This window comes from Fistularia commersonii, chromosome 29 (assembly GCF_037954325.1).
Source record: "Fistularia commersonii isolate RoL2024-O1a breed Wild chromosome 29, RoL_Fcom_v1.0, whole genome shotgun sequence".
NCBI lineage: Eukaryota > Metazoa > Chordata > Actinopteri > Syngnathiformes > Fistulariidae > Fistularia > Fistularia commersonii.
The window spans coordinates 9,690,816-9,703,932 of NC_141312.1; the positions used below are offsets into that span (position 1 = coordinate 9,690,816).

General features: G+C 38.2%; 1 protein-coding gene across 2 annotated transcripts; it reads left to right on the top strand.

The window, feature by feature from the left end:
- The first annotated feature begins 9,877 nt into the window (after positions 1-9,877).
- On the top strand, positions 9,878-12,894 carry LOC147216942 (uncharacterized). Of its 2 annotated transcripts, none has more exons than XM_086176993.1 (3): positions 9,878-10,037; positions 10,762-10,887; positions 10,956-12,894. In XM_086176993.1, exons 1-3 carry the CDS (start codon positions 9,951-9,953, stop codon positions 11,136-11,138), a joined length of 396 nt encoding a protein of 131 aa, XP_086033119.1. In that variant the 5' UTR covers positions 9,878-9,950; the 3' UTR covers positions 11,139-12,894. The 2 variants fall into 2 exon arrangements, with proteins under 2 accessions (XP_086033119.1, XP_086033120.1); XM_086176994.1 differs by having other exon boundaries at positions 10,798-10,887.
- Positions 12,895-13,117: the final 223 nt, after the last annotated feature.

Here is a 13,117-nt window from a genome sequence, read left to right on the forward strand (position 1 = left end):
ATAAATAAGCACATCATGCTGTCAGTAAATTAAATTGATCATGATTCATTTATTCACCAAGCAAATCCCTGAGTTGTTTCATATTTACTATCCTAAAATGTCAGTTTCATTTCAACACAGTACAATATTATTGCCTGTAACAATCAGCTGCATTAGCTGTCCATTTAATGTCAGAAAGTGAACAATTTAACACACACACTGTACTGATTTCGGAGTTTTTTTTTTCTACTGGGCAACAAAATCGATTGTGTTTGCGTGTGTATGTGAGAGTAAAAGACTCATATCTGTTGGGCTCTCATTAAGGCATCTGTTTTTATAACTGAATTAATGTAAGCTGACTGGTTTTCTCCGTTTATTGTTTGAAAAGGGTCTTTGAATATGAAGAATATTAATCACCAAATGAAAACAATAATCATTTGCAGGTTGATTGATACTTGTGCATCATATGAAGGCCGTAGTAATTATCATTCTACACCCTATGCCTGGTTTAAACTTGTGCATTGGTTTGTCACAGACACACATGAAAAGGGGTGACGCCCCAAACACTGAACAACCTTGTAATCTCAAGTTTCTTCTTGTACAGTTCTACTCTTAACATTTCCACACAGAATCCATCTCTGGTTTCTCATCAGTCAGGTTTCCCGTTACGAATGAACAGGTTTATTAGCGACAATATTCCGCTTCTTTTCAGCAACAGTAGATTAAGGAAAATTAAGAAACCTTAATAAGTTCACTTTAATTTCACTTCCGATTGTAGTTTCAGTACTAACTGCCAAATATAAATGCCCCCAGCATCAAAGTAAGCTAAAGCGTAACTTTTGCCTTGAGGTGACGTAGACATTGAACCAATTATGATTCTTCAACCCGTATTTTGAGTTTATAAACATCGTTAGAAGGAGCTTAGAAACGTCATATCCAGAAGTAGCTGTCCACTGTAAACCTGATTTTCTTTTAAACCACCAAGAGTTACTACAAAGTTTTATATCCTTCCAGTTGCTACTGAGATTACACGGATTAAACCAAACATTTCAAAATTATGATTAATTGTTTTTACTGCACTTTGCATGGGAGTAGTCAACAAATTACAACATTTTAGAGAACACTTGGTACTTATTTGCCATAAGGGACTGATATGTTTTTGATGTACAATTACTTTGCACTCCATCCTGAAGTGTTGCTTCTTTATGATACTATTCACATCTGTTAATTAGTTTTTTTTTTAGCAATACTGTACAGATAATGCCTTAATGATGCTAGATATTAGGAGAAAAGTATCCTGCCATCTTTCTATAATAGTGTTTTTATCCAGAGACTCTTCCCAAACCCGTTTATACTTTTAATAGGAAACAGATTATCTCAGCTGTTGAAATTGTGAATAACAGTTTAGTTGTTAAGTGTCAAATCATTTCCAGTAAACTTTGTGTTCAGATGAAACATTGCTTTGTTTGTACTTCAGAGAAAAAGTGAATCCTGCACAGTCATAGAATGTTAACTATTATGTCATAAAAGTGTATGATGCGTAGCATTTAGACAATATGAGATGCCAATATTGCTCCAGTTTGAAACCATGAAGAGTTTCTGTTTTTCTATATTTTACTAACTACAGCCTCACATCAATCGTCACCTTCAAGCAAAGGGATTATTTCATCATGTCTTTTAATGGTAGTCTTTAAGACACTTTGTCACTTCAGTCTGCGATCTTGTAAGTGACTTCCCATACATGTGACATGGAGTACAAAATTGTTTTGTTCATAGCTATGGTAGATGTCCGGAAGAAGTTAAAGCAGCTCTATAGTTGATTAATAAATACTGTAGCATTGACAGGGGGCAAATGTTGATTGTGTCAACACAGTTACCTAAGGTCTTTAATTTACCACATTTGTCCTTATATTCTCAGATGGACTGAAAAGTGGCGTGAAGTATTTCTGAAGTGTTTTCTTTCTAATGTTGCACTGGGGTGCCACTTTGGACCCAACTGTAAATGTCTTTTTTTTTTTTTTTTTCAATTATGTTGTGTAAAAACACAATAATTCCATAGAGCTTTGCTGTTTGGGTAACCAAGATATTCTCAGTTCTAAATGTTGTACTGTGTATCTTTGTATTTCTGCATTTAAGTACCTAGAGAGTAAGTTACCCATGAATTGCATGAAATGCAGTGACGTCTCTTGCTAAATACCAAGTAATGACTATGCATATTTTAAATGCATGGTTCCCTGGGGAAAAAAGGAAGAATAAAAACGTTAATGACACACGAACTGAATTTTAAAAAGGACAAGCAAGTCATTGTCTTTGTACAGTGTATTACTTTGAGAAAACTGATCTGAAGGAATTTGACATTATTCATATGAAAATCCCTGTAAAGTATTTTGATATTTTTTTGTGTGTAAAATTAAAAAAGGACTGATTAAGAAAACTTTTTTGCCAATAAATGTATTTTTTTCTGAGTTGTTTTACATCTTCTCTGGGGTTTTATTGACCTATTGAGCTCTTTGTCCAAAACCAGTAAAGCTTTTAAGACCTCATACAGATACAAAATGTAAAGTTGTAAAGGTACATTACAATGCAGACACAAGATTAAGGATCTATATTCTAGGAAATGAAAATGCAACAAAGTAATGGAGAAAGGGCAGAGACCTCACATTAAAATAAGTTGCAAAAAATCTTTTTATGGAAGGTTTGCCGAAAGCACATCTGAATAAAAATGCTCAAGCGCTTTATCATCCATACCCCAACCCCCCCAAAAAAGATAATTTTGCTAGATTTAGTAAACACAGATCAGTCCCCTTTTCATGTTGCTGGGATTATGTCTGCATGACTTATGATTTTGTGTGTGCAAAAGAACAAAACCAAAAAAAAATCTGTTGACCGTTTCTGTCACATTTTCTGCAATTTCTGTCACTCACTTAAACACATTCCTTCTTACATAATGACACTACAATGATTTGTTTTCACCCATCCCAGTACATTTTTGTCTAGCCCTTTTCTAACTGTTTGTGACATTGGTACCCAATTAAAATATGAACAAAGATGTCCAATACTATCTTATCGAGAATAGTAGTAATGTTAAGTAACATTTTGATTTTGGTATTCAGACTGAGGAGGCTGCCTCTAAGATTGGCCCCACTTGCCAAGGCAAATGGCTCTCTGTGAAAGTCTCCCCACTGATTGCTTCAGTCAAGTTACAAATATTTGGAATTCTTGAGAAAAAAAAAAGCTGTCAGAGGTCAATATCTGTTTATCCTGACAAGTAGTCAAGTCAAATTTAATATATTTAACACCAAATCACAACGTAGTTGTGTCATGTCATGTCAATTTACATGTTGAACAGGTCTGGACTACACGTTTTTTATACACCCCACACTCCCCTACCAGCAAGCACTTTGCGACAGCGGCAAGGACTAACTAGGCAGAAACCTTAGACAGATTTGAGTTCAATGTGGGCAGTCTTATATCTTGACCAGGTGAGGTAGAAAGAGAGCGAGACAGTGGAACAGAGGCAAAGAAAGCACGAGTGTAGTGGAGATGGGTGAGGGGGCATCGAGGGTTTGGAGGGACAGGCACAAATGATCTTATACTAATAATAATAGTATTAAATGGCTATTACAGCCATAACATGATAATAGGTGAACCGCTACATTAATAGCTTTCTTCCTCTCCTTTCGGCCTTTCCCTTCAGGGATCACCACTGCAAATCAACCCTTTCCATCTAACCCTATTCTCCGCATCGTCCTCTCTCACACCAAACAACTCCATATCCTCTCTCACTACATCCGTAAATCTTCTCCGTAGTCTCCTATCTTATGACGGCAGACTGAAGAAGCTGTGACAAGAAGGGATCATCTGCAATACACCTGCAGGTGAGGCAGGAGCTGTAGTTGACCTGGAGGGGAACCAACTATCTTTTTAGCTGCTCTCACTACGCAATGGAAGGTCTTCAGTGGGACACAAGACAGACCATGCTACGCTGTAATGCAGCTGGTCAGGATGCTCTCTATGGTGCCCGTATAGAAGATCCAAAGGATGCAGGGTGGGGCTCTGGGTCTTCTCAGAGGAAATTAAAATGCTGATGTGCTTTCGCAGTGCTTTTGGTCTGGGAGAGGTCCTCTGATACATGCACACCCTTGGTGCTGCTCAACCTCTCCACCACAGCATGGTAGATAGTCAGAGGAGCATGTTGGGTGTGCTCTCTCCTGACGTCAACAACAACATTCTCCTTTTTCTTCTCCACGTTCAGAGGGAACCATACAGCAATGCGGTTTACCTCGCTTCTGTAGTTTGTCTCGTCTCTGTAGCTGATGAGACTGGATCAGCTGTGGCTGTCACAGGTCTGTGGTGCAGGCTTGTAGTAATGGTCTGTAACTGTCACCACTCTGTGTCTGTGCTGTTTCTGAATCAGTGGGCTATCCTCCTCCTCCTTGAATACTGCCTCTTAGCCTTTCTGTTGGCCCAGGTTGACAAAAGTTAACAGAAAAATAAGCCAACTTGTATTTATTTGTGACTTCAGTCCATTTCAGTATATCCTCTTCTGTTTGTTAAATGAACGATTCTTTGTTTTCTGTTGGGGAAAGGCTCACCACATCTCACTATCTCCTGAGCTGTCATAAAACGACACAACAGCAGTTGATTTTGGAGATTTGACCTATTGCTTGACTCTCTTGTTAAATTCATAACACATGCACTTGCATCTCCGCCTCTCTCAGATTACTTCTCACACAGCCTATTCTCTCACTGTCAGTCATACTCTCAGCTGCAGCCCCCTGCTACAAACACAATTTGCACACACCAATAAAAACAATGTACTGAGCAGGGTGTGCTCTGTCTGTGCCGTTGTGGGGGGTTTCGGACCTTGCAGACCACGTATCCTAATAGGGGTCTGGAGAGTAGAGACTCTGAGTTGAAAGGCCTGTGCAAAGAGTGACTCCTCAGCTCCCTCACATTACTGATGACAGTTCTAATTCCACTACAGTTCCAATGTGGCACAACTCAAATTGGATTATTTTGCTAACCATAATAGATGACACCTGGTATGCATTTTTTTTTTTAGTTGCTGCTCTGGTGAGGTGCCAAGTGGGACCAAAACATGACTTCAACAGAATGCCAGACACTGTTTGGCCAGAGTGTTGTCACTGGAAACAGTGCTCAACACCATAATCATACCTGTCATTTAATGAAAAGGCTTGCAAGAGAGTTATACGCTGGCGCTGTTGCTGCTGCATCTTGTCGCCTGTAGCATTCTTTGGCTCCCTTCTCCTGCTTTATTTATGACAAAAAGGCACAGGCAGAGGGAAGTACACCATCACCTCCATATTTTGTGTATTTAGAGTGGCATACAAAACAAAACCAGAACAATGAGGAAATACAATGAAGCAATGGAAAACCACTGAAACCATGTTGAGTCGATACAGGTAATGCCTGAATTGTGTGCTGGAAAAGAGGCATAAGTGTTTCTGTGAGTGACCGTGGTATGGTTGGGGACAGGTTTGAGCCCTTGCTATAGAAGGCAGGGAGAACAAGATGAAAACAACTATCGTAAATAATGGGTACCTGTGTTGGGCAAAGGTGCCCAGACTCTCTGCTTGCTTGTCACTTCTGACTGGCTTTAGCAGTTGTGCATTTGAGTGCATGTGTTTTGAAGCAGGAGTTAGCAGTAAAAGTCAATTAAGTTGCTTTGGAGTGCTCGGGCCTGGCGGGAAGCAAATCCTTCAACTCTCATAACTACGCATCTTAACATGGTAAGAACACTGTCAGAAAATGATCATTTGAGCGCATTCAAGGAGACAACCCCACAGCAATTAATGGCAGATGGCATGTCTTCGTGTGTAATGCTGTGATTGACCAAACTAAACGTTAACTTTGGCTCCATTAATTAATTTGATTAAATAAGTGTGTGTTTTGGCCACAAAATACTACCCCTGAAGCAACTGAGAATGTCTATAACACAGACAAAAACACAGACATAAACATGTGAAAACCACAATAAAAGATTCTGATGTACCTTTTTTTTTTTTTATTTATTTCCTGCCTAGCCTTGATGTAATAAACAAAAAAATAATAAAGAATTATCTGTTCTGGCAAAAGTTCCTTTGTGTAACTGAAGTTGGTTAAGTGACATGTTTCAGTACTTTCTTTCAAATTTGCATTTAATTAATCTAAGCCTCCTGACAAGTTTGGACAACATTATATCAAGTGACAAATCCCAGAAAGCAAGATGTAGAATCCAATTGCTTTCACATAGCACTATCTCTCCATGTGAGTAATTCTTCCATTCACTTTTATCCATTTACCAGTGGCTAATTTCCTCTGTACCATTCGATCACAGTAAATAATTAACTTTGGAAAGTGAGCACTTGGGATGGACTTTCGATATGTGTATTTATCATTACTTTGATACCTGCCGGTCGATATTTTAGACTCAATCCTTTTTTTTTAATATTGTGATAATACAAAATGTGTGATTTGCTTTCACTCTTTTTCACAATTTACAAGAATTTTAAGCATTAGATTTGTGTACAATAACCAGTTTAGACACCTTGTCTCATGATTCTGCCAGCCAATCAAACGTTAGAGTTGAAGGCTCACTGCTGCAGCCTCCATCAAGCAATGCCTTGATCCTCACTCTGCTGCTCAGAGTGAGCTGAAAGAGAAAGGGAAGCATACTGTGGTGCTATTTTTCTTCCACGCCCAAAAGTAATGCAATAAAGTGGTGCTACTCAACAGAAACAAAAGCAAACTTTAAGCATTTAAAGACAATACACCTTGACACTTTTACAGAGGCTGAACATTGTCATGAACTCACCCGGCAAGCCTAATAGGCCTTGCACCACCTGCTGTCTGTTAAAAGACATTGCAGAAGAGTTTCAAGTGGGGCAAACAACCACATACAGGTGACAGTTCATGTGTCATCAGTGATTAAAATTGAGTGGACAACTATTTGATTAAAATAAGCCACATGTGCAACTGAACTACACGAATTTTGGAGGAGTTCATGTTCATCACTCCTATTGAGCCAGCAAATATAAAGGTTCATATGCTTGTGATGCATGTATCAAAAAATACTAATGAAACAGGAAACAGTCTAGAATGTCATACATGTAAGTACTTTTGTTCATACTTCACATTGACCCCTGCAATAAAGTTAATACTGATGTTGTGTAATCATGTAGATTCCCTTTAAAGCCCACAGTGTATCAGTAACAATATTCCTGAAATAATAATTAACTAATGGCACCATATCAACCGGAATTGTATGATTATCATCTATCTATAGTGAACACACAGTCAACAAATACCATAAACTATGAGTCAATACACGGCATTGTCACTTTTGGTCGCAATTGACCCAATAACATTCAACAAATAATAATATCTGGGAGTGCTTCTTGATGATAAACTGGATCTGTCTATCCATAAAGATGCTCAGTGCAGCTAAAGTCAGAGACTGACTGTACTTCCACATGAGGCTAGCTCCCTTCAACATCTGTAAAAAAACATCTGCAGATGCAGCTTCATCAGTGATAGACTGCTGTCGCTATCCAGACAGACTGAGATCTTCCCTCTGCCATACTATGTGGGCTTTACCTACGCACAGTGGAGAAAACATTCACGTCGACAGTCCACACTGGACACCGTGCACCTTAAAAAGTTGAATTGTATGGCATGTATTTTTTTACTTTGTTTATCACATGCCTTCTTCATTATTCTGCGGTTACCTACCTGATTTTATGCACAGCTGGAACTGTGAATTTCACTCAAGGGATGAATAACGTACATAGTTATCCAATGCAAAGTGCTTTGAAACTGCTAGGTGTGAGAGCCCTCTATAAGAAAAATTATAAGATCAAACACCATTTATCTCACAACCTACCAAAATCAAACTTGACTTATACAACCCCACAACTCATACCATTGTAACCCATTTTAAGCCCCCAAGGACTATTACACAGGTTGAGTTATTCAACAAAATGAATGAAAAAAGGAAGGAAGCTTATGTGCAAATATAAGTCTGTTTTATTAAGTTATGATTCTGGTAAAACTGTGAGTTCATATGTTGATTTCTGATAAAAACAATGGAGATGACAACGTTGGACAATCTAACAGGAAAGCATAACAAGTGTAACCGGTCAGCTGAGGGCGCAACAGCCCAGAGAAGATATTAAGTATTACACCTACAGCCTAACAATAAGTGAACAACCTTTTGGGGAATTCACTCCACACAAAACGTAGCCAGATAACAATGGCAAGTGTTATTCACAATCAATGTTCCCTCTAATTTTTCATATATCTGGGCATAAAGACAACCTCGCTAAGAACACTGAGGACCACTGTGAGCAACATTAGATGTGCACGCTGTATCAGTATCCCACCTGGTATCATAGCTTCCATTTAGTCAATATTATTTCAACAGAAAACTCGCTTACTATTTTAGCTTCGCTGCATGTTTTGCTCAGTCGAAAAAGAAAAACTCTCACCCAGTTTCACTGCTTGTTCTTCTACTTGCACATACTCCGACTGCCATTCCAACTAAAAAGAACCGCATTTCTTTTTTTTTTGGTTTGGTGAGTGGACGTATCACATTTGCTACCCATGATAAGGGGTTAGTATATTAACATTAGCGTAACTTAATTCCGCCACGCTTATTATTGTTATATAGCGTGTATGGCACTACCTCAACAATTTGTATTCCTGGCCAAAAATAAAGTGACGCACCAAACAATACAACCACAGTTACCCCCATTATCACGATTCTGGTTGGAAAATGCAGCAACTCCTTTATTAGGAAATGTTTTACAGAAAACTTGTTCACTGGACGTCAAAACAAAAATAATATTTTAAATAAATTTGATTAGGAATTGATTGCCACGCTGCGAGCTATGTAGGCAAAAGAGACCCACTTTAAAATTATGAATGACATCTACCCATCTAAGGAATTATTGACGCTTTAATATTGATGATAATATTTGTACCTTTTGTGAGGACAACTTCGAAACCACTGACCATATATTTTTCTCATGCAAAAAAGTACAGGGCTTTTGGGCTAAAACTCAAAAATGGGTTAAAGACAATTTTCCATTGTCACCAGTTTCCTTCTCAAGAAATGACATAACATTTGGTTTACTTTTAAGCAACAAAAGAGATGAACTATGTGTCAATGTTATTTTAGGCCGAGTTCTTCATTCACAAAAACAGAATGCAAAAGTGTTCCCCCAATTTTACGTTCTTTATAAACGATCTTGAATTCTATAAAAAAATCCTTAAAACTTATAGAAAAATCAAAAAACCAAAAAATATACAGTTTGATGTCTGAGATTCCTTGTGAACCACCAAGTTAAATACATGTTATATTCCCCTTGCAAGTAGTCCCCCCCTCCCTTTTTTTTAAAATATATTTTATCTGTCTATCTATTTATATAATTATTTTCATTTACTTTCTTTTTCATCTAGCATTATACATTTCTCACAAACCCCTAATACTATGAACTTCTGATTACATACAGACAGAATGTCCTTATGTCCTTTACTTCCTCATCCCCGGTTTTTTCATTGACATTCAGTTCTACCTTGCCATGTTTTTTTTTGCACATGTGTATATTTGTTTGTACTATTTATGTTCAATAACAAAATAATAATAATAAAAAAATTGTCGAGGTAGTGCGTTCCGCAACTGCATGAACTCTAATATGTAAGGGTTAAAACTTCGTTTAGTACAGAATCGTTCATAGTTTAAAAGACTACCATTGTTATCCATCAAGTCAATTATTGATTATATACCTTTCTCAAACCATTTCTTGTAAAATAGAGATTAGCTGCGATAACAGAACATTGATACCTGCGCGCTAAAACCAAACTCCCATGAGCCTTTGCTATGACGTCACCAAATCACAGTGGTCGCACAGCTGCGACTGGCTACACGAAGAACCTCGCAGGTTGCTAAAACTGCTGGCAACTGAAAAATGAATACGCTGTTGACCAAACTCGATCACAGATGGACGACTTTAACCATTAGACAACCTTGGACGTCAACCGTCACAGTTTACGAGGTGACCTGAGTGTTTCTTTGGCACTCTAAATGTGTTCTTGAGCCATGACTATGTTAGCTTCTGGCTTGCAGACTTAGAACCGGAAGTTATTGTGATGGGACAGAGGCAGGTATTACACAGACTGAGGCAGACTAAGATGCTGCCTGAAACTACCTTGATGGTATCTAACACATGATCGTATGCTTTGTATAATTCGTACTAATAAAACAACCTGTAGTTGTGCGGTAACTTGCATGAGGTGTTAAGTCTTAAAAGAAAATGTTCTGATGCGCAGTGTATACTCGCAAATCATATCCTCGTCAGATCATTAATTCCATCCACTAAACATTGGACAGACCTGGCCTACATTGTCTCATGAATAAAAGATATTCCTTGAAGTGTAGTTATAGTTATGATAATGTAACCTGGTTTTTGTTGGTGGTCATATTGGACTAGCTCCTTAACTGAAAAAATATATTAATGTATAATATATTGTTGGAATTAAATTAATAAATGAAACAATGACAGTTAGGTCTATAAGTTTACATCTTTTTTCAAGGGAAAATTTGTTATTGTTTGGCCTCTTATATGCCCTTGACAAAAACAGACTGCTGTCAACTGTACGTAGAAATTCACCTGTTGGCACTGGCTTTGATCCATCTCCGACAAAAATCATTTCTTTTTGACATTTAATACGCCAGTTCATCTGAATTAAAAGTGTTATTTTTTTGATGTGAAATGACAGAGTCTACGGCTTTATCTGTCAACATGTCCCTCAAAGCCTGTAATTCCATCCAAGAAGCCATTCAAAGTTGATCTCATTAAAGGAAAACGTTACTCCTGGTGCACCTGTGGATACAGCAAGAAACAGGTAATAAAACTTACATCTTCATAAAACCACTTCCCTTTCCATGTGCTTACCTGGCTATGTCCCTCCAGCCTTTCTGTGATGGGTCCCACAAGTTTAAAGCCAAGAGCATGTCACCACTACGCTTTGTCCCAGAGACGGACAAGACTGTTCAATTGTGTGGCTGCAAGTACACAAACAACCCACCATACTGTGATGGAACACACAAGCTGGACTTCATCACTTCAGCTCCCCTTCACAACCAGGATTCTTAGTTTAGGTCTCTCACGGACAAGTTTAACAAGATTCGATGCGTAGGTTGTCCATATTTAAAATGTTTTGATCCTTTTTGTTAAAATGATTTTGCTTGTGCAATAATGGGCTATTCAACTGAACAGTGACTTATTGTGTCCTTTCACTTTACATTGTTTATCAAGCTGTTGTATTACTCATTTGACTTTTTTCGTTGAAAGATGATGACATTCTTTGCTGTGTACTTTAATCACTGTGGTCATCTGGTGTAAATTTGATTATTTGTTAGGTTAATGAACAAATCACAGACAGTCAGCTTCTTATTGAAATAGTGAATGAATTCTTAATTATCAAAACTTGGGTTTCTTTGTATTCATCTTATTGTTTCTCATGTAGTTGGCTGTTTACTGAACTCTTAAACTAAACAATAAAGTGTTTCAAGTACCTGTAGTTAGATATACAATGACCAGTAACAAATTACTGTACCAAAATATATTTATTGCAAGTTGTATGTTTTATCCAAAATATGGGAAACTATCCGTTATTATGTCCCATTTAATCAATTCTATTTTTAGGACATATAATGTCATTATATGAGGGCGGTGTGGCGCAGGAGGTGGAGCAATCGTCTTTGGAATGATTCCTCGTTCGATTCCCGTCTCCTCCTTACCAAAATACATTTATTGCAAGTTGCCTAAAAAAGTAGAATTAAAGTGACTCATGTTGGTGACATGCTCAGTTAATTTATGTTGTCTCAGTGATACCATTACAGATCTGAAATTGTGGTGGATAAATGGCTTATGAGCAACAACCTTATGACATTTAAAAATAGTTAATACAAGATAGACCCAGCAGTCACCCTGATAATTTATCCTTTATTAATCCTCGTGGGGAAATTCGTTTTCTGCAATTAACCCATCATGGATGAACCGTGAGCAGTAGGCGGCCGTCGAACAGCGCCAGGGGAGCAGTTAGGGGTTCAGTGTCTTTCTCAACAACACTACGACACACTAGGAGGAGCCAGGAATGTTCGGTTTCAAAGACGATTGCTCTATCTCTCCTTCGCCATACCACCCCCAAATAATCGTGGAGATGTTTCTCTTACCTCTCAGGGTTTGGTGCTCTCACTGCCATGGCCCGGGTTTGATTCCCCGTCAGGGAACACTTTTCGGCGGCATGGGCATGCATGGCTTCCAATGGCACTGGGTCACTTGTACTTATTTAGGATATGACAAAAGATAGAAGCAGCCAGATGAATTCTGAAGTGTAGGGATATACTTTCTGCTCAAATTCAGCCAAATGCAGCAAAGTTGATTGGACGGCGTGTCACAGTACAGATGGACAATGATCCAAAACACGCAGCCAAAGCAACCCAGGAGTTTTTTTAAGCAAAGAAATTGAATATTCCACAATGGCCGAGTCAATCACCAGATCTCAACCCAACCCAACCAAGCATGCATTTTATTTGCCCAAGACCAGAAAGACCTACAATCAAGCAACAACTGAAGACAGCTGCAGTAAATGCCTGGCAAAGCATCACAAAGGAGGAAACCCAGCGCTTGGTGACGTCCATGGGCTCCAGACTTAAGCCAGTCTTTGCAAAGGAATCTCAACAAAATATTGAAAAGAAACATTTTACTTCAGGTTATGTTTATTCGTCCAATTACTTTTGAGCCCCTGAAATGAGGAGCGTTAGTTTCAAAATAGCTGCAATTCCTACATGTTTAATCATATTTTTCATTCATTCCCTTGCATTAAATGTTAAAGTCTGCACTTTAATTCCCTCGTAGTTGTTTCATTTCAAATCCAATGTGGTAGCATGCAGAGCACAAATCATGAAGATTGTGTCACTGTCCAAATATTTCTGGTCCTAACTATCCCTCTCCGTAGCTTTTATGTTGTCCATGTTCAGTATGGTACACACCGTGATACCAAACACCACAGTGACTACTTTTTACCCTTAACATAGGCTGACTAACTGATTCAAGACATCTGTTATGCT